The sequence below is a fragment of the Echeneis naucrates genome, chromosome 14, assembly GCF_900963305.1.
Source record: "Echeneis naucrates chromosome 14, fEcheNa1.1, whole genome shotgun sequence".
Classification (NCBI taxonomy): Eukaryota; Metazoa; Chordata; class Actinopteri; order Carangiformes; family Echeneidae; genus Echeneis; species Echeneis naucrates.
Genome location: NC_042524.1, coordinates 17,422,123 through 17,447,497, shown reverse-complemented (window position 1 = coordinate 17,447,497; position 25,375 = coordinate 17,422,123). Strand labels below are relative to the sequence as shown.

The following is a 25,375-nucleotide window of genomic DNA, read 5'->3' as shown; positions in this document are numbered from 1 at the left end:
CACACCATTATTTTTAGTCTAGTATTGCTAAGGATGCTGATGGCCTATTTTCTACCTTGCCTGTTCCTTGATCTTAAATCAGCGCACTTTTCTGTTTTTATCTTGGCAACTAGTGAGGAAGGCATGGATTACATGATAACTCTCTATGCTACCTTTAAGATAGTATTCACACCACTAAGCATTTTTCTAAACTGTCATTGCTTTTTTGAATTGTGTTCAATGGGTTGTGACGGAAAAGTCAACTGAAAGCAGCAAACTTGAAAAAGGAAGAGTGTGTGTGTGTGTGTGTGTGTGTCTCCTTAGCCAGAGCAGAGGACTTCACACATCTGTTTAAAGTTCAATTTGGATTGTGTTTTATGTTAAGTAATCACAATTTAGCACTTTCCTCTCATGAAGTTAGAGGATTTGAGAAAAACTGATTAAAAAGGAAGAAAAGGCAAAATCAAAGCAGTGGACTCATTCTGAAATTTTAGTCCCTGGAGTGGGTTAAGCTCCAGAAACACTGGATCCTATACTTCCCATGATGAAACTGGATAACATCTTTCATTAGATCCTCCCTGCCCCTTCAATGCATATTGCGTTTTTAACTCCACACATACAAAAAAAAAAAAAAAACAGCCTTCTTGGAAAGACTTTACTCTTAAGCCCATACCAAGAGTACTCTAATGACATAACTGGTCACTGAAATTTTGTATATTGAGGTGAGGTTTTAACATGAGTTAAACCTAGATATAATTCTTAACCTCACCTGCACACAATTCCATTCAATTTGTATTTGTAGTCTTTAGTATGAATTCTGATTGTGCAGTGATGTAGATGTTTCTCCAACACAAACAAACCATTTTGGCGGTTAAAAAATTAAGCTTTCATTTCAACTGTAAAAATTGGAGGAAAAGGGACATTTTGTCTGGACAAAAGGAAAACAAATCATGATGGTATGAATATATAACAGGCATGGGTACCAGGAAGCATTTGAGCACATTTACATCAAGTCAAAACTGCACATTGAAGAGCTTTTGCAACTTTGATTGTGTAAGATGCAGTTAAGTTATTAAAATTAATGTTTACCAGTACAGAAAGATACTATAATTTGTTGCCATGAAAACATACCGCATAACCTGTTTTCTAGTTATGTACACATTCTACCATTTCTTGATCATGAATGTGTAAGATAAAATATGGCGTTTATTTGGCAACCATCTGAAGCACTTTCCACAGTACATATAGGGAAAAAATGTGCATGCTCAAACCAACAACAAGAAGGCAAAATCATTTTCTTAAATATTGTTGGCACAGCGGATTAGTGGTTAGTACTATCACCACACAACAAGAAGGTTACAGGTTTGGTTCCCAGGACATTTCTGTGTAGAGTTTGCATGTTCTCCCTGTGCCTGTGTGAGTTTCCTCCGGGTACTCCTGATTCCTCCCACCATCCAAAGACATCATGTTTGGGTTAACTGATGACTCTAAATTGTCTGTAGGTCTGAATGTGAGTGTGAATGGTTGTTTGTCTCCGTCTGCCTCTGTGTGTTGGCCATGTGATGAACTGGCGACCTGTCCAGAGTGTGCCCCGCCCTAACCCAATGTGAGCTGGGATTGGCTCCAGTACCTCCCACAACCCGAAAACGGATAAGCGGTGGAAGAAGAATTGTGGTATGAATGAATTGTCGGCCAGGGAAAATGAACCGATCTCAGTTATTGACTCAGTTTGTCTTACCTTATGTTTCTTGCCCGGCTCACGCTCACTGCCTGCCTTATCCTTCTTGTTGGAGAATGTGAACTTGACGTCACCTTCCTCAAAGGCGTAAGGGTCCACTTCAGGCTCGTGATCACCATCAGTTATGGCGGCAGATAAGTACTGGTTTCTCCTGGCTCGATACATTTGAACACGTTCCTCAGACACCTTCAGTGGCAATTTAGATGTTGACATCACCCTGAGGAGAGAATGATGATTTAGGTATAAGGGCTACGAAGCAGCATCACATGACCATCAGAGACAATTAAGATTTTCAAACAAGATAACTCCCAAGAGCTTTTTTTTGATTATGAACCATTCTACAGTATAGTAAGTTGAAAAATAATAAGGAGCTGTATGTGGAAAAACTAAGTGAATAGGAATTTGGAACATTTCCTAATCTGCTCTGTTTTGACCTCATGCTGCCTGATATCATGTTAGTGTTTCTAGCATCATTCTCTACAGTAAGAGAAATGGCAGGAAGGGATTGAAAACAAAACTGACAGCTGTCACACAACAGAACTGATACATCATGTTTGTTGTCAGACAATCACCTCTCTGGCAGATTTATGGAAACATGGTGACTGGAGCACTCACTACTCAAACACGTAACAGACAGATGCATTTATCACCCATTGCTGTGACATGGCTCATCGGAAACTCCTACAAAGATACATCTTTGGCCTACTTCTTGCTCATATGTAAAGAAAGAACACTGAGGGGACTGACTAATTTGTTATCCCCTCCATCCATTGTCTCCTACATTTTTATGTACTTCTATCCTCCCATCATGCCTGTCCAATTCTGAAGTGAGGTGATGGTGGGCAGTGGCCTGGGCCAGAGATTAGCTGCCATTCAGAGCCTGGGAGGATTACAGGTGAATAGAACAGTCCATACAAGTAGCTGGTCCCTTGGGATTGCATAACCTCAATTATAATTCCCACAACGGCCACTCTACAGGCTGCTGGTCACCACGCCTGCCTTCACACTGGACGAAGGCAGATGCACGCGCACATGCACACACACTTCATCTTCTGTGTTACTCCTCTATGCTATCGGCTCCCTCTCTCTCCAGGACCTGCCAAACTGATACCCAACAATATTTCTATCAGCTTCAACTCTACTACAATAGCAGAGGTTTATCTCTATCTAACCCTGCCATTACTCTTCCCCTCTCCTAGATGTGATGTTCGTGTTTGTGTGTAGGAATCAATGAGCAGTGCTGGCCGCGCACATTGGAGATGTATGATGTCAAAAGGGCACATAGCAAGAGATTAACATGCTGTGTGCAGCTTAGCACTACACTGAGCATCCTGAAGCTGAGGATGAGAGAGGTGAAGTAAGGTAGGGGATCTGACAGAGAGAGAGAGAATCAGAAAGAGGGAGAAGGTGGGTTTTACATCATTGCTCGCTCAAAACAATTTTTTCCTGGACTATTGAAAGTGCTCCAAAGCAAACCAAGGCCATCCGTAACAGGGGAAATGGTATGAGGGTTTAGATGCCTAACAGCTTAGTCAGTGTGCTAATGGCTGAAGCCCTCTTGGCTTTGTGTGTGTATCCACACACACACACACACACACATATATATATATATATATATGTACACATACACACATACACACACACACACGTACCAAGCTGTTGTGGTTATTATATATACACATATGCACATGAGTTTGAGAGCGCATCAAAATCAAACGATTAGGATTAATTGGCCAGCGTCACTTACTCTGTGACTGACACCAGGTTGTCCTGTGAAGCCAAGGCCTCATCCCTCAGCTTGTCCCCTGGCAGCAGTGGTGTGACCAATTCAGCTTCTTTCCTACGGGGTAAGTTGAATAACCGCCATGGTGCGTGTGAGCTGTCCTCCTCCAGGTTGACTGCTGCGCCCACATACACCGTGGGCTCAGGAGGCTCGGAGTAGACTGAAACTCCAGGGTGAGAGTGGGGATGATGGGTGTGAAAGTGTTGATTCAGACTCTCAGTCCCACCGAGCTCCTCGCCTCCACCCTTCACCAGACAAGGTTCTGGGGGGGGCTGGTAAAAGTGTTGACTGTTGGGGGTTGAAGGGTTCTTCATGCCCTCCCCTGACTCCTCACCACGCTCACAGGGGTGGGGGCTAAGTGGTGGGGGTTGGGGGGAGTTGGTCTGTTCTGATGGTCCAGCATTGACCGTCCCACTATGGAGCTGGGGGGCTTTTTGGATGGCTGACACTTCTGCAGAGCGGATAGTAGGAAATCTTCCTCCATCTTGGCCTCTCATGGCCAACCTTTGACCTGCAGTTGTCTCTGTGTCCATTGAGGCCTCATCGCTGGTCAGGCTGCGATGATGGAAGGGTGTCTGGGGTCTTTTCTGCTGCTTGTCACCTTTTTCAGGCTTCTCTCCACCAGCTTTGTGCTTGGTAGGAGGCTGGGAGGGCTGGCCTGCTGACTGAGCATGGCCAGGAGTACTCCCGGTTCGCTGCTTCACTGATTTGTATCTAAGGAGTGAGGACAAACACGGAAAGACAGTGAGATTATATTGTGCCAGTGACACTGAACAAAATGGCAGGAGATAGTCATTTGTTAACCATTTAAATATACAATGAAGATTTTAAATATTCATGATACACAGAGGCTTTGAGCAGCTTATGTAAACACTTTGGTCACACATTCATTAAGTTGCATAAGAGTAAAATTGCAACAATCACATTTTTGCACAATAATTTACTTAATTATTGAGACATGAACAGCATGCATTTTCAAGAACTTACACATTTATTTTTTAAATGAAGAGAACATTTAAAATTGCATCATGCAAATTTGTCACTGTGGTAATTTAAAAGAAATAGAAACAAAAAAAAAAAAGAACCTGACTACCTTCTCCTGTCATCAGTCAATCAAACCATCCCCACTGGCCTTGTCTCACCACACTGTGAAGATTCAAGTGCTTCACACATACAGAAATGCATCACAGTCTCTCGTATCAGCATCAGTGTTTCTTGAGCCTCTCCAGTCGGTTCACCACTCACCCAACTGTTGTGATTAAAATTCAAGCATTGTTGAGAAGGCTGCAGCTCTTTCATGTCTATTAGATATAAAGATATGCAGAAACCTCAAAGGCTTGTATCTACTTAACAAAGACAATGGCAATTAAACTGGCAATGCAGAGAGCCTCCCGTTTCTGTGTCGCCAAGGTGCTGGCTGGCTGCCAGCAAATTAATACGCTCCAGGTGACTGGCCGAATCCACTTGCTATTGTCTGCAGTCCAAGTTGGCTCTCCTCTCTCTAGGTGGAAGAAAATCCTGGTGCAAAGGATTCCCCTCCTGGGACAGACCCACACAAGATATAAACTTTTGGCAGTACTTTTTCTTCAACCATTATGGTAAAATTCCTCTCAATCAACCAATTAAAGTGGTTTAGCTCCTGATGAGGAGGCCAGTCGTGAATCCAGACCCCCATCTCTCAGGACTGTTTACATCTGCCCTTCTGAGTAAAGCAGCTGGTTGTGACTGTAGTTGGTTTAGAAAGAAAAAATGGTGACTGGGGATAATGGAGATACTTGTTTTGCTGTTTAGTCATAGAATAAGACTCTAAAGACATCCATCAAAGTAATAAGGTGGTAAAATCTACACATCTACACACTAATGCACATTATACTATGGAGTGGTGTGTGTGTAAGCACACAAAGTATAATTACAAAGACTGAGGTGTCAGGTGACAAAATGTATGCCTCCATCGCTTGCATTACAATTCAAAGGGGTTTACCCTCACTGTACCATTTCCAGTCTGTGGTTCAAATGACAATATGAATCACCTGGAATTGTGCTCATCTGTCCTTGTGGATAAAAAAAAAGAGGCACTTGGACTGGTCTCCATCCTACCATGAACTCTATGACTAAAGAATCGTACTGATAGTTTGTCATCAGGAAGTCAGCTTTGCCTCATTAATATTCAGGTTTATGTAGAAAGACACAAAAATATAATCAGATCATCCATTCCTTGTAGGTTTCTACTATGTTATTAGATTCACATTTTGTCTACATGACAGCACAATTTCCCACATTTCCTCGGCCAGCATGAGGAAATGAAAACACACACGCACTTCAACTCATTCTTCATGTTTTGAACTCATTTGTCAATAGCCGGAGCATGCAACACACATGCTGTTTTCATTACCACACTTGCCCTTAAGCACTCTATCAGAGGGTAATCTATTCTTTCTCCTTCAAATTATTCCCATCAGCGTGAGAATAAAAATGTCTGATTTATAGAAACACACTGTCCAGCACAGGATACCGCCCCAGCAGTGCTGTCACTTTAACAAAATAGTTATAAATTGAAAAATATGAATAATAATATGAATAATAATATGGATGACAAAGTCTAGATTTACGTATAACTCGTACAGCCCTCCAGGCCTGAATTCAAAATCTGTGAGCATGAACATATGAGCTACAGCAGTAAATACCACTCATTGATATGGAAAGTGACTGACCTTGAACAGCTACAGTATGACCTCTGTGAAGGCTCCACAAAATCCCAGACCCCCACTTTCTCCATCAGCTCCTCCTCACAGGTACCGTTGGTTGCAGCTGAGAACTTCCGTCTAGAGAGGAAAACAACATTTTCAAGCACAATTAATCTGAGGGCAAAAGTTGAGTCTTGCAACTTTCTGATTTTTTATTTATTTATTTATTTATTTATTTTTTTAAATGCAGTGTTACTCATGTAAACAGATCTGTCTTCTTTTTCATCCAATTTCTGAAACATTAATCCTCAAAAGTGAGCTGCCGTGTCTCATGTTTCTTTGGTATACCGTGGTGATTGGTAAAATCTTTCTGCTTAGGCTGTCTTTATGGGCTTGCTTGGAGCAATAATATTTTGGCTGACAAGCCAACAGCTAAGAATATTCGACATCCTACACTTAGTTAAGGGGCAACAAAATCCCAGGGTGCTCCCAATGTGTCAGATTCACTGATGTTGTATAAAGCAAAAGACCAAGGGACAATACACCAGACCAACTCATCTCTAGTTACTCATGATCATCATTCCCAATTACAGCATATTTAAGGACTTTTTCAGCTTTATAATTGACTAATAAAATACAATGGAAATTGGATTGAAATTTCAACATTTCACACAGCATTGTATTCTGTTGGTGCTGCTAGGGCAGGAGGGTCGGGCTTAGATCGGGTCATTGAGGGCTGAGCTAGTGTAGTGCTTCACAGTAGGATATCCAGTGCTCCCAGTCTGCAAACCTGTGGTCCCATTTATTCTGCTTGTCAAACCTAAAACTCGTGTGTGCTCATAAAAATAAAAGAAAAATATTAATAAAGTTCATGACAACAGCTTCCTCTGATTAAGATGAAAGGGTCAGGGAATGATTTAAGTGTATTGTTACAGCACAATCAAAGCTGTTTTACAAATACATTGAAAGGCAGACCAATGTTAATGCAGCTTTAGAAAGTTAATCTTATCTTCATACTCCGATCAACTCAACCTGGTAAAATCTGATTTTCTGATCTAAAATGCTGATTTTTTGGAATTGGATTTTACACTTTTTACAGACTGTTGGAGAGACAATATCAAGGTCTCTTTGCCATAATAAATTTCACTTGCTGGCATATAAAGAACCGTATCGCTCATCTTCCCTTGAGTCCAGTCACACTGATCCATAGCTCTTAAAACTTACAAAAAGTCCCCTTTATCAATTTCGAGAGTTCTTTCACTTTATCAAATGACATGAATAAATTGGTCAATAAAAACCTGAATTCTTTTTATGCTCACCATATATAGAAGGGACTATTTAAGACTGAATGGTTGATCCTGTTGGAAAAGTATCTTGGGATGCAGTCTCACAGCTGTTGTTGGTGTCTTGCTGCAAATGAAAGTGCTTTACCCTCCCTCATCTTCATTTTCACATCCAGCTCCTCATTCAGTCAATTTTTAGATATAAATTAGGGTTGTTGTGTGTAAGCAGCTGATAGCAGACTTACTTGTTCTGGGCTCGGTTGATATTGCACTCTTGCCAGACACGCTCCACCACCTGACTTGCTAGCCGGCGAGGAATCTTCCCTCCATGGTGACTTGTTCTGTCCACACTGAACACATCAGATGATGAAGGCATCTTCACCCACTTCTGGGCCGAGTGAGAGTCCACTGGACAGGGAAAGCCAAAAAACAAAAAAAAAACAAACAAACAAACAAACAAACAAAAAAAAAAAAAAAATCAGGAACTTCATGATAAAGACCATGTTAAGAGGATCCAGACCTAAACACTTTGGTGAATTCTTTATTCTCCAGTGTTATTAATTGGCAGTGTTCATCAGTACCTGTCTGCGCCTCCTCGGGTGATGTGGGAGGGGTGAGGGTCACCAAAGAAATGGCAGGCTCTCGCTGGGAAGTAGGCACTTGGTGGCCACCCGAGTAGACAGCAGTGCAGTGGGAGGACCCCACAGGGGCCACAACAGGGATCTCTGACTGAGGAACTAGCACCAGGCAGGCTGGGTACACCATACGCACACCACCTGTACACACACAGGCAGGACGTACAGGAACCACAGAGGTTAATCCAATGAATGCCACTTTACAAATTCAGCAACTATAATGAAAATACAAACAAAATTTTTAAAAACTGACCAACGAGGACTTCCACAGATGCCAGGGAGTCGTCCTCCCAGTCCATGTCATCCACCTTGTCCTCAGATACACCCTCCTTGGCGCTGGGGCCAATGGGATAGAATTGGTTCCACTCCTCAATCAGTTTCTGAGTGGGCGGGTCTGACATCTTGAACGACTGACCAGTGAGTGTACCATTCAGGCCAAAAGGACTCAGGATCACTGGTGAGACAGCGAGGAGAGGGGAAGTTAGTTAGCACTTTTCACCCTGAACAGAGCCCCAAAAACAGCAACAATCATTCACCCATCTTTTTTACTTCACCTTAGAACTCCTGTTTAAATTCCTTTAATACTGTTTGCACAATTTTATGCAACCTTTATCTTCCTTTCGTGGGATTCTCTCTCTTACTCCCATAGTTTTCTTTCTTCTCCTCTCATCTCATCTCCCCAGACTTATGTTCTCAATCATAACCTCTTTCTTTTAATTTTCCATCTTTCTTCCATCCTATCCCTCCTGCTCCTTGCCCTTATTCATTTCGAACTGTCCTTCCTACTTTTGTCCTTCAGCTCATACATTTTCCTTTTCCCTTCCTCTCCTATATCTTCTTTCCTATCTCCACTCCTGCAATAATTTCATTCTTCTCATCTGGGTCATCTTTGCATTCTTTCTTTTACCATATGTTCTCTGCCCCCTGTCATTCTCCCATCTCTGGCTGAATCAGCAGCACCCTGACCTTTTCAGAGCACTGCTGGACTCAGCCGGTCCCGGCTGACTCACCAAATACTTACAGAGCAATCCAGACGCCAATTATTGGCAAGCTGTGGCCTCTCAGAGCCCATAAACAGAGGCTTATAAAAAGGGCCACTCCTCAGCAAACACATTTGACTGCACAGACAAATGGGAGTCACACAGTGAGCCCATCAGTCTGCTTATAGAACAGACCTAAATCCATCAGGATGCAAATACTACCATAAGATAACATGCATAATGCATACATATATGCACAGAAAATATACTGTCAGCATATCAGCTTGGCATTTAAGTATGTATATATATATAAAAACATGCAACCTGTCAAGCTTGTTCCATTCTCATTCAGCTACACTGGCTATGTAGGTGGGTAAGTGAGCATTTGTTAATGTCCCTCTCTGCTCTGCTCTTCTAGTATGCCATTACTAGACTGGATGGCCTCTGTCTCCAGGTATTGATCCTGGGGCCGGACCATAGAACAGCTTCCAGGATGGGAAAATGGGGGGAGACAAGAAAAAGAAAATGGTGGGAAAAAGAAGACAAGATGCTTGAGGAGTAGAGTTTCATTAGAGGCCCAAATCTTCCAGCTCTTGAACTTAAACCCCGTAAAATGTAAAATCAAAGGAGAGAGTTAGATTTGTTTTTATTTAAGCAGAACTCACTATTTCCTCTCAGGATTCAGGCTGACTACCTCAGCATGAGCGATTCAGAGAAAAAAAACCCAGTGCAGTTTCACTTGACTGATATCAGCCTCACTTTTTACTTTATCTTTTCACCCTGTCAGCCCTGTATTAAGTCACTGATAATAGAAAAAAAACAGTTTTCAAACTGAAAGTGATTGACTGGAAAAGCACCTTTCCAAACTAGACAGAGAAAACAATGCATTTGTTCACTGAATACAGCCCTGACCACAAAGGCTTGTTAGAGATGCATCAACAAAATTAAGCACTTTTTCTATCAGTGGATCATTTTTAATCTTTGCAAAGAAATAATGAAAATTACTCAATGTGACATTGAAATGAAAATCAGTTGTGTCTATTTTAAGGATGTAGCTGGTAGATGGTGGCGAAAGTAACACAGTAGGACGGCAGCATCCATGTTAAACATCACAAGGTAAAGAGCGCCAATGTTCTTCACTGTCAAAGGAACTGTAGTGTAGTTCAGAACACCTGAATGTTAACGCATTTTTAAGCTAAATTATGAAACATGGAAAGAGACACAAAGGACCCAAGAGCCCCATAGCATCATGCTCCACCTTAACCTACAGAATATACTACGTCAGCAAAAACAACCCAACAGAGTGAAGAACAAAAGGTTGTTTATGGTGCAGCACACAGCATCCAGCTATGGCCGATTACATTAACCTTAATTAAATTTAACCGGAGTCCTTTTCCCTTTCATTTCTGCCTTTTTTGCTGCATACACAGTCCCAAGACCTGGGGCCAGTTGTGGACGAGAGATCAAATTCAGCACAATTATGGAAATGGTTTACCATTTTCCCCATCACCACCCCACCCCACAGTGCCACCCCCTCCCTCCATCCCTTCTGCCTCTCTCTGCCTGCCTGTGAGTCTCTCTCTGACTCCCTGAAGACATGTCAAATGTGCTCAGATCAGTGTAATGGGCTGAGAGTTCATTACATTCACTCTGCGCCCTTTTATGAGGTCACATCCTGAAGAGGTCTGCCTGCCAGAGCGCTCGGCTGCGCAGTAAACCAAGCACAGCAGAGGTGGGGGTTGGGGACAGGGAAGCAGGAGGAGATAGGCTGTGACGGTGAAAACACACACCTGTGCACAGACACACACCATACCTAAGTGTGGCTCATAAAATAGATACACACTCACTTATATATCAGTGCTCACTACATGGGGTGCAGGCACGTCCGTGCAGGACGATTGAAAGGAAGATAACTGAGCAAAGACTGGTGTTCACAGAGCAATAGAACAAGTCAGTAATAACACAATCTACTTGCTGGAGACTGAAGAGGGTTATGATCATCCTAACTGACAAGCAAAACCCATCAATATCTATTTAAGAATCCATGCCAGTTCCAGTAATCACTGTATTTATATCAAAGTCACTGCTCTTTAGCAAGACCAGGCATTATCACCACCCTTCAGAAGGAGAAGGAGAAGGAGTTGGCTGTGCAGGAATTGCTGTGGTAATTGAAGGAAGTGATTATTGTTATTATTTAGGTGGCAGCGTATGGAAAGGAGAGGTTAGAATCCCATCTATCTAACGATAGATGAGCGGGTTAAAGGTAGAAAACCTTTCCCAGAGGCTCGTGTGTCAATCACTGAGCAAGTCTGATCAAAAGTCAGACAATGTCGCGCTTTGTCACTTTCCTGGGAAACACTAACTTCTATTTAGAAACAGAGGATTTTAAAATGTGTTTTATCTTGGGTCAGGCGGAATGTTGGTGTTGGTAAATTAAAGAAAAGGTCCATTTACGTGACAGCCTGCGTAAGAGGGATTGATCATGGGGGGTGGTGAGCTGAGCCAAATGCTTGGTACAGCACTCTACACCTCAATTTGAATAGAAATACCAACAGAATGGATGTGTACTTATTTACTTATACTTATTTGAAATCACTTTAATCTAATAATGTTACTTGGAGAAAACGATTTCCTTCCCCAAACAATGTAAGTCAAGAGGTAAATTATAGTCATTATATTAACATCTCTATGTGTGAGAGGAGATGCAAGCGAACAATGGTTTTGATAACACCACATTCGTCTTGGGGTAGGATAATGAATTTAGAGCCAATGATGGAAATATGTTAGGGCCTCAGATTTTTAGAAATGTGCTACACTCTAATTTACAGTGACTACTGAAGCTTTTCTTTTAAGAAGGCTGTGAGCCAATCTCTAACCAAAGACAGCCTGACAAAAACGTTGTATTGTATGCATTATCTTGGCAACAGCATACAACAGAACACAACACACAAATACACACACTTTCTAATATATTTCATTGAGAAATTTAACCTTCTCCATCGACACTGAGCTTTAAAATTGTTATATTACAAGACAATGTGAAAAAATAGACATAAGGAAGCACATTTCCCTCATTTTCTCTACTATATTCCACCTTAACTCCTTTGGACATAGGGCTTTGCTTTGCTTAACATCTTTTTGTAGATGCACATTTTATATACCAACCCATATTAAGCTGCTTCTCAGACTAATCTAAGACATGAATATCTTTGAATATAAAAATGAGGCCATCTAAAATTCGATCACTCATGGTTATAGGACATTGGTGTTTCTTTGTCTCTCTTTTCTATGATTTGACAATGCATTTCAATGGGTAATTTCATGCAAGGCGTTTTCATCTTTTACTTTCTTAATGGTAAACATGATAAAGCCCTCTCGGCCTCAGCAGCATATTGTTAATCTTATTTGGAAATAAGAATGCAGTTGATTGCACAGTTGCTTTATATTTGCACTCACATTTTTAAGCTGTTCCCAGTAAAATTGTTCCCACAATTCTGTGCGAGACCTTGTTGTTTCATACACTTTGTGTACTTACATTGATCATGAGGCAGATTTCTGATAGAAAAACAAAACAAAGAAAAACACCACTTTTAATTCTTTACCTTAAAATGCACCGCCTCCCAGCTGCATTTTGTGAAGTTGCAAAATAGAAAAAAAAGCTAATCCAAAAGACTACCAGTCCTTTTGGCCTGATTGCCTGAGTACACAGGCATATGTACAAATACGAATATCAGGAAGCTTTTGCTGGATTTTGTCAGCTGATCATGGCAATATCTTTTGGAATGAAGAATTCCATGGAAGCCTTGACGCAATAAGTTAAAAGAAACAAAAGATGAAAAACATTAGGATTAATTTCCTCCAATAACACAAGGCCCATTGGGAGGGACATTGTTTATCTTTCATTTACGAAGTTTCAGACACCATCAATCAGATTCTAACAAAACCTAAGAGCAATAATGACGTCAGTAGATAATTTGTGGCACTCAACTTGGGGGTCAATTCAAAGTGGCAAGTTTGTTTGTTTATCCAGCCACTCAAGCACTGATTACATTCCTAATTCCAGCATGAAATAGAACAGAACAAGGTTACATGTGGTACATGTGTTTCTAACTGGCCCCAAACTGGACTATATTCACCAAGAATGCTGTGTAACATGGTGGTTTGAGAGATGCACAGAACTCATTGATACAAGTTCAAAAGATGTCAAGTGCCTTTGGAGACCTACCTTGGAAGGGGCTGGATGCCTGTTGAGCCAGAGTTAGGTGCTCCTCCGTCAGGTGATAGACGGGCTGGTGCTGGTTGATCTCCACACTGGTACACACATTGCTCTCACCATGCAAGAAAAAGGTAAAGGCGCAGGATAGGTGCTCACTGTGTGGAGGAAGAGAGAGAGAAAATATGAGTCATTTGGGATCACATTACTTTAATATGTACCTCTGAAATGAAGTACGGCTCGCAATGAATAACTCCTACAAAGTGTGAGGTGCAGGAACGATTGCAATGGACAGGGGCTCAGATAGTCAAGTTCATGTTCCTGTTCCTGTTCATAGAGAGAAAAAAATAAGAGCTCACATGGAGAGAAGAGGTAGCAAGAGAAAATATTATTAGAATAACCAGTGTTTTTTTTTTTTTTTAAATCAAAGGGCACAGTGGAATTTCTTTCTCTTTCACTCATTCTGTGTCAACATGACAAAGACTTGATGGAAGAGATGAAGCCAGAGATGATACAAGGGAGCAAAAGGAGAAGCTCCTAATCTGTGCACACTCTGGTCATGCAAAGATGTTTTTATGCTTTTACCGGTAAAATGTTTGCAGCATTTTTCAACTGTAATATTAAATACACAAATAATCCCATAAATATCAGACACAAATGGATGGGATATTTGAGAAAAACCTCAACGGTGTGTGCAGAGTTCAGGATGAAGGTGTGAAACAAAGGGGCGAGCCACAAGTCCATCTACTTACAGCAACCCCTGCCTGTGCAAGTCTGACCTTAGCACAGCACAACCCAAGTGACAAGTTGGAAGAAGAAATGAAAAGGAAGGACGCAGCAGATGGAAACCGAGAAGGACCATTATCTGTGGGCTTTCCTCTTTATTTCACCCTCGCCCACCCTGTCTCATTTAATAAACACACCTGCAAGCACATGCGCACAAAGTCACATAAATGCAGAGCGAGCGGGAGACAGTGCTAGTGACAGATGACCAAATGAAGGGGTGAATTTGGAAGTGGATCAAAAAGGGTTGCGTCCCCCAAGGATTTGGTTAAGCAAATATCACTATGCTCTCTCCCTCTCTCTCTGGCACACCTACTCTGCAGAGGATTAAAGAAAAGGAGCAGAGAGAGAGCAAGGCTGATAGATAGATGGAGAGAGAGAGTGCACTTCAATAAGATAATACCACCTACGTAGTGGAGAGATGCCCTAAGCCCCCCTGAGCTTGACGTTAATCTTAGACTTCCTTTTTCCTCCAAAGATGAGGTGGTTCTCGTTAGTGAACGGCTATAAATGTATACTATTCATTTTTGTAGAGCTGGCGGCAAGTAGGCCAATGAAGGCAAGTAAAAGCAAGAGGGAGCCTTTCATATCACTGCATTTCTACCAAAACATCCATGTTTTAGTGTTCAGGTATTGAACTGCTGCTGTCATTCATTATTCATTCATGGACATGTTTAATACAATACTTTAATGCTCATGTGTTCATTGATGGTGTTTTTCATTACTAGTATCTTAATATAACAGTGGAGCCTTAAGGGACAACAGTGTAAGTGATGTTGGGGAAAAAAATCTGCAGTCTTTGTTCTGTGCACCAAAGTCCATCGAAGAAACATGAGCTCAGCAGTCTGATGTAGTGGGCATGGTTTTGCTTTCTGTAGTCATTAGGGGTCTGAGTGAGACAACTCATCAGACTTGTTTTTTTCTTTTTTATTATTATTATTACTAGAATGACCTCTATGCTTATTTCCAGTGCTTCCTTGTGAAGCTGCCAAAAAAAAAAGAAAAAGGAAAAATAAATAAATGTAAAATATTTATACAACACAATAATGAAATATTGTTTCTCCCTTTGTTTATTCAAAGGAGAGCACCACATTTAGACCAGCACAGAGGACTCCAGAAAAAAATGCAAGATTTTCCTGCAGCTAAGTGAATGTAGCTCAACTTTGCCATTATAAGAAAAAATCTCATTCTGGCATTCTGTAGACCATTCAAATGTACAATGTAATAAATTCAACAAACATTCAAGGTGGAATGCCTAGTGATGTGATGGCGGCATTCTATGATTTGCATCATCAAATTGCATGCTCACTGATGCTTACAGTGTTTTCTGAATTACACACAAGCCGGTTCCTTCAAGAGCTCAATAACAAAGCATTTAAACTGGGAAAAGGATTAAACAGCTAATAAGAAATAAATAAATACATAAATAAATAAACAAACCAACGACATTTGGGCTATTTGAATGTGGGATTGTGTGAGGTCCTCATGTATTTTCAATGCATTAGCTAAAGTAAATTCAGATGAGTTTGCTGCCAGTTTAGAGAAGCAGCAGGAACCGCTGTGGACTGAGCAATATACAAAAAGTGTTTGAAACAAATTTAAAAAGTTCAAAAGAAAAAGAAAAAAAAAAATATAAAATTGTATTCTACATTTTATATGTTTTGCCACTTTTTCCTCTAAACAAATTTATTGCATTTAGACATAAATATGGAGATTTGTGAATGGAGAACCAGCTTTATCATGAAGCGAAAGTACATCTACGACACCCACTGCATTGCTCAGCAGATTAGCTGTTCGAGTCTGAAACTGTCTGAACTCACTTCTGCTTCATCCCTGTAACATGAACAAATACTATGCTAGACATTTTTCAACATCCTGACCTGACCTGTGGTATTATAAACTGTCTCATTACTGTGGACTTGACAGAGCTGTCTCGGGCACAGCTGCCCAGTGGGAGCAGCAAGATGAAGACGAAATGCTACAAAAAGACAACCGTTCCTATCAGCAATCACCTGATGAGGAAGAGGGACGGAAACACAAATGACGACACCTGGTCAGGTTGGATCGGATCAGAATTGATAACTGAGGTGTGGTTTGTTGGGAGGTGTGTCACAACTGCTCCAGTAACAAAGCAGTGGAGGTGTTCAATTGGTGGTTAACTGATACTGACCAGCACAGGGTGCAGATTTTTGCAAACCCTATCAATTGTACTGATAGTCATTGATTGTCATTGAACATCCATGCTGGAGAAGAGGGGAAATGACGAGGTCTACATGTGTGGTTGTATTGTGCAGACATCAACAGAACTGCAGTGTACCATTCTCCTCTCGCTCTCAAAGAAAACCTGACGCTACGCATTCTCACACATTCGTGTTAGCAGGGCACTTGTAGGCTCGAGGTAGAGGGCTGCCATCTGTGGCTCAGCAGGCAGAAGTACAACCCAACTCTAACACAAACACACAAATGCATAAAATGTTACACTAGATTCAAATTAAATCTTCTCAAATGTGAGTGTACAGATTGCTTCATCAGTGTCAGCCTTTTGGGCTAAGAAGATTATCAAATGTGCCAGCTGTTGATATTAAAACCGTTTCAGGCTAAACAATCGTATTACGACCAAAGAGAGATGAGAGTCCGCTCCTATATCACTTCATGGATGTTAATTTCTTATGAGTTATTGAGTCCCGTCTGCTTTCAGTTACTTAAATTAACTCCACAAAACTCCGGTTTCAGCCCTTTTAATGTGTCTTTTTATGTCAGGTCAATAAACAGGGACAGTGGAGATAATCCTGCAGACAGGCCTTACTGAACTCAACAGGTGCCTTGATGGCACTCAGCCAAGCAGGCACTGAAACATCAACATAAACAGCAACACGTGACACATTTCCTTGTCACTGCATCTCTCACTGACACACACAAACAGAAAGAACATGATTTAGTGAAGCTTACACTGTGACAAACTGCAGCACAAGCCTGTTGGAACTGTTATAAGGTGTGCAAGTGTGTTCATTGTCCACGTTGGACACACACAAACACACCATTGTGCCAATATCAGGTTTGTAAACATCTATTGCTCGCTGGTGCAGTTAACACAGCCACACAGCCCCACACACACACACACACACACACACCTCAACATGAGGGCTAAACATACACCTGCAAACGTCAGCTGTTAAGAAGGAAGAAGTGTGTGTGGGGGGCAAGTGGTAGGAGAGGAGCGGGCCAAGTGAAGGCACAGGGAACCCTCAGCACTAATTAAAGTGACTCAATGACATGATGACACAGAGCTTTGTTTCAGGATAGAAATAGGAGGCTTCCGCATCCTGGGGCCTAAAGGTTCACTGGTACACCGTTCACTTCCTGGCTAGATGGCTCTTTGTTGCATTTCAGACTCTTCTCCCTTTGTCCTTATTTCCTGTCAATCTCTGGACTGTTAAATGTCCAATAAGGAAAAGGCAAAATGCCAAAAGAAATAATATTTGCATATTTTGGGAAACATGCCCAAGTTAAGATGAGAGAATGAATACCACTCATGTCTGTATGCTGCATATGAACTCAGAGCTGGAAACAAGTCAGTATAACTTATCATTAGTGCTAGAAGAAGGTGGAAACAGGCTCTATATGGCACTATCAAAATGCAAGTAAGATCAGTTCTTCTAAACTAATTGACGGCTTTAAATTAGATTTTTAATCTGTACAGAAACTGTGTAAAAGAGTTATATTTTGTCCAGTTTCCCTTGTTTTCTGGCCGTTTTAATTAAGTCAACAAAGAATTCCCTAAATGCCTTTACTCCATGACACGTTGTGTCTGTTAAAGTATGTCAAACCTGCTTCCAGGTTCTCTGGGATTTTCAGAATGTCATCTCCCCTGCAGCAAGATACTGCTTACACTTCAAAAAAGACCAAAAAAACCAAGGCCAACGTTGCACACTACAGAAAATTGTGCACATGTGCGATTAAAACACCACCTGTCAGCAGCACAGAATGCATGAGCTGATGGACACAGAAATCCCTCTTAAACGATTAAATATTTCTCATCCCCTTTGCTCTATCATTAGAGGAATTGAATAGAGAATTTTAATAAACTTTGATAAATAACCAACAAAACAAGCAGATACTTGTCAGAGTATGATGTTCATTAACTGGATCTGTGGGATCTCACTTCCCAATGTGTTCAACTTCCTCTCTTCCTTTCAGTCCTGAAGAGAAAGCTTGAAGGAAGGAAGGCTGCTGTTGTACCCTGACAAAAAGCCACAAGATCTTTAATCATCTTTTCTCTCCATTTCCCCACCTTTCCTCCCACTCACTTCTACCCTGGTCTTCATCTATTAGCTGGAAAAAAAGAGCAGGCCACTCTCTTGATCTGCTCTCTCCTCTTCGTCACACGGAGCGTATGGTCACTCACACGCCACAGAGGCACTCCCTGTTTCACCTCTCAGATGCAAATGGCTGATGGCCTTTGCCACTATAAGGAGACAATAAGATAATCCTGTGAGGATTTGAAGCGGGGACACTTACAAAAGGAGAGCAGGTGGGTACATTTGCCTTCAGCTGGCATGGCATGGCATGGAAATGAGGTGCCCAAGGCCGGTGTGGCAGCAGAGAGAGTCGGGAGTGAGAGCTGAACAGGACTGACAGCCTCAGTCACTGTCACATGCTGCGTGGTACATGGACAGATATCGCTACCCTGAAGTTTCAATATGGCTTTTATGTAAAAACAAATTCACATCCCAGCTTGTTCTTCATCAGTGTACATGGCCTTTTGACATTTTACTGCCTCTGAGAGCTTAATCACTTCACTGACAGACCAAAGCGGAGCAGCATTCTCCCCTGTTCACTCACACTGCTTTTAAGTTTATCTAAACTGCACTCAGCCTCAAGATCCATATCATTCAACTGTTACCTCTAAACCTCATTCGCTCTAAAGCTTTAACTAATTTGGACAGAATGCCAATGATTTATAAATAAAATTACCTCAGCATAAGCTCATGCTTTCATCTGAACAACAATTTAAATCCCAAAGTAAATTTACAGTTTACAATGATATAAAATAACAAATCATTACAATGAAAAAGAAGGAACTCACTGGAACAATTGTTAATCATTAAAACAGTTTCTGATTAGTCTGCTGCTGAACAACTAATTAATCAATAATTTTTTTTCTTATCTTTTCTCAAACTTTTGATCTCTGAAGAACAATTTATCCTAAAATCTAATAATTTTTGTTCGATACAAATAAGACTATGAAATAAGATTTTTAGAAAAATTACTCTGTGTGCAACAACGACATTATCTACAGTATTATCTGGATCTGTGCTTGCCAGCAGATGAATTTGGGGCTTGTTATAGAAAATGGTAGCAAAGCAGCTGCCCATTCAAACCTAAAGGAACCAAACTGAATTTATTCACAGGCAGCTCAAGCTGTGATAAAGTAACATGCATTGCTTTAGGATTTTTGTAATGTGGGATGATGTTGATGTTCCTGGCAAATGTAATGTATCTGTGGTATTTTCACTAAGTTTTATTTCCTAAGCATTATGTAATTTTGTTTGCACTGTTTGCTTCTGTTAAGATTTGGTTAACCAACAAAATAGTGCCCCACTGTCACATGAATTCTTTTGCTGCGTTCTTATGTTTGTTTTTAAAAGCCTCTAAGGGTTTAACTAATCAGCAGTTTGAAATAAAATACTTATTGTTATTTCAATCACTTTTTATTGCAAGTAAATGTAAAACAAACTAAATTCTAGAAGAGAAACAGAACTCACAAAACATTAGCTACTGCTCATATCCCTGCTGAGCAATCTCATGCTTTTCTTTTTAGGTATCAGATGAAGCCAGGCACACGTGCACACAGATGTCTGTACGTACAAACTTCTACAAAAAATTTATTTGCTAAGTCTATAAAACCCTCTCCTGCAAAATAATTCAATATTTTAAATCTAAAAACAATGCAAGTAAATCACTGTCACCTTTTACTCATATTTAGCTGTCATATTCAAACAGCAAACCTCAACTTTGCCAATAATATCTTAGGCTGATTATTTCATTCTTGAGTAAAAAAAAAAACAAAAAGCGCATCAGCCACCACGATTAAGAATAACAAAAGTGTTTGTTCAGGCTTGATAGTTGAACCTCTTCCAAACCCTCAATTAGTCTCTTCTCTCTTATCAACTATTATGTCTGCTTTATTATGACTTGTAAAAGCTTGTTCAGTCACCTCTGTGAGGTTCACATTTAGTGTGTCAGAGCTGGCTGTGGTGATGTCATGATGCACCTACATAGCATGTTGTGTTCAGCTCCTTTTACTTGACTTAAATACAATGAAGTGGCGGCAGCATCATGCAATGAACTGCAACTAGAGACAGATGCTGTAAATAATGTAAAGCGGAATATCAGAAATGTGTTTAAAAACCATATCGACATTATTGAAATCTTTTCTATCACAATATCTATATCAAATTATTGTCCTGCTCTAGAGTGGTGATATAAAGCTAGAAAGGGGTGAGGAAGGAAGGAGGCTGCAGAGTTGTGACATTCCACAGATTTGGCTTTGGCTGGCCGCGCACTATTGAACTGAGCTTCCGTATAGATGATGTACATTTCCTCAGCACAACAGCAACAGTGGAGAGCAAGTGTCTATTCCGCTGAGAAGAGACACCCTTCAATCTCTGGGCATACAGCTGTCATCTCTGCTCTGTCTTGCACATGGATATCTGCCATTTGTAGCAGCTTGTTATTGCAATGTGGGCCATGTAAACATGTTTTGACTGGTGCCTCTGCAGTGACAGGACATGCTGGCATTGGTACAGATTCTGACACAACATTGATAAACAATGTTTGTGGAATAAAAAGCTTACAATAGCAATCAGCCACTACGTGAGTAAAAGAGTGTCAATTATTATGACTGTGGACAGTGACGAAAGAGAGAAAAAGACAACATAAAATTTTATTTGGATAAGCAATGCTGCTGGGGAGCTTGTATTATGTGTGACATCTTATGACACATCTACTGTTACCTGTAAAAATATCAAAAGGCAGCGTGAATTTCCCTTTCTCCTTTAAAAGCACTCTGGGAATTGGCACAGGACAAGACACATGCTAAGCCATAAGGATTAAGCATATATGCATTATACCATCAGATGGTATTTTGGTGAAGAGGGAAAGAAAACAAGACAAATAAGGAAGGGACAATGAAAGAACAAAGAAGGCAGATTGCATTGATTTAGAGGACATTTCCAGGGTGATATAATCTTCCCTACTGTCTAGCCACCTGACCACTGGGAAACAACAGCACTGTCTGCTGCCAAAGTAACACAAACACACGGGCTCTGAGAGAGGCAACAGCCTGCCTTTAACACACAGCTCACACAGGAGACTAGGTGCTGGAGAAAAAACTAGACTAAAACTCTTAAGGCCAACACATTCACTTACACACACTCAGAGCTCTATTACTTTGAATTGATTTCCCTCTGCCACAAATGGAGAGCAGGGTGAGCCTCTTTATATATGTCAGATTAGACTTGGAAGGGAGAGAGAAATGGAAAGAGATGGAACGACAAGTCCATAAAAAGAGGAGATACACAGATAGAGCCGGAGCAGACTAAAGATAATACTGACATAACCCTGACAGCAAGTCAGGATCCAGCTTCCCCCACATTTGGGCTATGTCACACATAAGTGCACCAACAGACACTCAGGTATGCACACCAGGATTCTTCTAATATACCTGCTGTCAGCTAAAAAGCCACTCTCAATCTGAGCCTGTTACCTTTGCTCGTCAGGAAAAAAAAAATATTTTCAGTAATTATACTCATTAGCATGTTCACGTAAGCACTTTGCAACAGCATCTTGATTGTAATATGACATCTGTTCCTTCCTAAGAAAAAGGCACTTGGTATATTCACCACAGTGTGATGTGCAGAAATTGTCAAGACATACACGTGTAGCATAACACATCCTATACACTTGTGAGTGGTAAAGTAAATATGTTATGGTCGCGTGTAATGAGGGTGGATTTTAAGCCTGTTTTAGGACAAGCCTTGCACTGAGTCATTGGGTCATGGCATAAGTAGTCTAAGTTATGCAGTTGCAATAATAAAACTTAATTACCCAGAGCCACGGCCAATTAGTCAGCCTCATCTTGGATTAAAAATGAGCTTATGCAACCCACAAAAGCAAGGGCTTCTTTTGGCCTTTTTCTTTCAAATTAGGAGAAATTAAATGTTCATTGTAAATCCTGCCATTGTAATTTACTTACAGTCCCAATAATTTTGTCTTCCAGGTGCAACATATTCTACACAGAAATCTTACTAAATGCTGTGGCCAAATGTGTACCGTAATTTCCGGATTATAAACCACTACTTTTTTCACACGCTTTGAACCCTGCATCTTAAAGAACTATGCGGCTAATTTGTGGATTTTTAAGGGTAACGAGCTTCATGCCGCCAATACATTTAGCATCACATCAGACCAATGAAATGACCCAACAGGTCACAGTGGACCAATGAAATTGTTTGAATTAAATTAATTGCACCCACACTAAGTTCTTCAGATGAGTCATTTATTTTGCGCTTCATGCACACACCCTTACCATGGAAAATACATGAAGCCATGCATATGATGCAGCTTTTAAGTCAAAGGTGATCGATCTGGCGAAAGGGTGAAATCTTTCTGTGTAACATAATTCCTGCCATATGCCATTTTCTCCCATATTTCCGACACCTGCGGCTTATAATCAAGTGCAGCCTATCTATGTTCAAACTGTTTTTCTCTTTCAATTTAGCGGGTGTGGCTTATATTCAGGTGCTATAGTCTGGAAATTACAGTAGGTCTTACTGACTACAATTGAGAGAAACGAGGAAAGGTTAAACAGGTGGACATCATGTCTGTTTTAATGAGCAATTAAATTAACTTGCTGGATGTCAGAAAAAAAAGATGACTGTTTACATTGCACAACAAAACAGGACTTTACCAGGTTTACAACAGATGACGAATGTAAAAAACTGATACAGTTCTGTTACTAAGTTGTGTACTTGCATCCTATATTTATTACAGGGTAAAAATCCTTTTGGTTTCCACTTAGACTATCTGTCATTTCTTTCTTTGATATTACTGCAAATTAAACATGGGAAATAAGTTTCAAGAAGCATTAAACCAGCTAAGCTTTGAAGATGGGAGGATGAAAGTGAAAATGTAACCGGAGCGGTTTCAGCTGAAGACAGCACTGTGTTGTCTATACAGCCAAAAAGAAACATAAAGACAGGATCCCTTACAGCACCCTAATCCTGGGCTCTATGTAAGGATTACCTATTCTGTTTATCCTCAGATGCATTTTAAGAATATTTTTGTTACATTATTAACCTCAACAGTGAATTTAAACAACTGAAAACTATATCTGGATAGCAGAGATCTGTCAGGAGTTGGGTTATTGAGAGCAAATGTTGAAAAAAATCCATGAAAATTTTTTAACATGGTTTGCTTGGTCAAGTTCCAGTGTGACCACCTTGTAGTCTCGGGTAATGAGGTGAAATGTAAAACACCATATAAGGGATTAGTTTTAAAAGTGGCCATCTGTCTGAACCTCTGGATTAAAGACAGCACTATGTGGATCCCAGTTACTTGGAAAAGGACAGAGAGGAGGAGAGACCTGGGAGAGAGTGACGCCTGACAGATTAACTATGAGGACTTTTTCAGACCCTCACTTGGCCCAATCCTCTCTAATAGCCTCTGGTCACATGGGAAGATGGGAGGAATTGGAGGAATGCAAGGTGCCGTGGCTGAGGAGGTGGGAACGTAAACACAACAGGAAACGTAAGGACAAAGGATTCCTTCCATGAATAGTGAAATTTTGTCCCCATCGCTACCCGTTCCATCGCTGAGATTAATATGGGGTTTCCTCTGCACTATGACACCTAAAAGATAGCGCAGCCTGAAACTTTAGAAACTAGAGATTTCTTTGTGTGCTCAGGGCCTCAAGCCTAGATCAGAGAATAAGGGAACAGTATTCAGGAGAAGAAATTAGTGGAATAATCAAGGTGCTACATGGGAGAAAGATGTGGGCGAAGAGATTTCAGCAGATAGATTAATTAAGTTGGTTGCATCCTGGCATACCTGTTCTCGTGAAGCACAATCTCAGTTTATTCAGTGGAAACTGTTGAATAGAAATCAATGGACACCCAGTAAAATGACCAAACTAAAACTTAAGGACAGTGAAAAATGTTGGAGGTGTGAGAAGGAAGTGGGTACTCTTGTACACAAATGTACATCTAAAGGAAAGGGCTGTTTCCCTCTTAAATTATCTGTTCCGATTACAACTCACCAACACTCCAGCTCTGTGTATTTTGGGTCTGCTGCCAGACAATAACACTCTGACTGGAAGACAAAGACTATGGATAGTTTGGCTACTACTACAGGATTTCGAATAATTCTGAGACAGTGGAAGTCATTTGCTCTCTGCTGTTTTAAGGAATGGATTGAACTAATGACAAGAATGGCTACTTTTGAGCAAGTCACATACAGAGTAATGCGGCGAGAGGATATCTTCAGTCAAGTGTGGGGCTCCTTCTTGACATCAATAGAGGGGTTGTCTGTCTAAATATAAGGCACCTGATCTCATCTAATCCAGTATAGCGATTGAGTAGTAGAATAAGAGGAGAAATAGAGAACTTAAATGTGAAGCACAAGTTGTTGCTTTTTTTGCTTGTTTATATTAGTTTTTGTTTTTTGTTTTTTTTTTTTTACAGGAAAGTAGATGATGTGTTTGTCCTATATTTGTGATGATGGCATATGTTCTACAGTCTGTCAAAAGATTAATAACAAAACAAACAAACAAGGTGCTACAAGTTTCTGATGGTGTCGCTTTTCTTCATACTGCTTGAAACCTTATGGGCATTTTGTTCATTGAGCACATAATGTCAGGAGATATGTTAATCATTCTATCGGACATGCTATACTGTGTTCACCTCCATAATCCATTCCTGGAAAGTGAGCAGCACTGCTAACTCATTTAGAGAAGTGTTTAACCCATTTCAGTGAGCATTAAAGTAATGGATGAATATTGTTGCAACCAGTACAGTCAACATAAATAACAAAACTTGCTTTGAGGATGACAATTGGGCATATCTGCAATCGCTACAAATAGTAGTGTCTAAAACAGTGTTGTTGTATGGCCAGAAATGCACAGGACATTGCTTTAGTATTGCAATTGTAAGACTGAAGTGATTTGATGGGAAATGAACTGTTAATAATATATAATTCTGCATCACTTAAGCAAGTGACCCATACCAATGACAAACACT

At 40.6% G+C, this 25,375-nt stretch overlaps 1 protein-coding gene across 2 annotated transcripts in view; it reads right to left on the bottom strand.

The window, feature by feature from the left end:
• med13a (mediator complex subunit 13a) overlaps nt 1-25,375 on the bottom strand; it is a 71,294-nt gene that overhangs the window by 19,640 nt on the left and 26,279 nt on the right. For both annotated transcript variants that reach the window (XM_029519298.1, XM_029519297.1), the window contains exons 4-10: nt 13,308-13,453; nt 8,356-8,556; nt 8,049-8,243; nt 7,713-7,875; nt 6,212-6,322; nt 3,465-4,214; nt 1,718-1,934 (exon numbers count right to left, since the gene is read on the bottom strand). In XM_029519298.1, the coding sequence (XP_029375158.1) occupies nt 1,718-1,934; nt 3,465-4,214; nt 6,212-6,322; nt 7,713-7,875; nt 8,049-8,243; nt 8,356-8,556; nt 13,308-13,453 (1,783 nt within the window). The remainder of the gene's footprint in view (nt 1-1,717; nt 1,935-3,464; nt 4,215-6,211; nt 6,323-7,712; nt 7,876-8,048; nt 8,244-8,355; nt 8,557-13,307; nt 13,454-25,375) is intronic.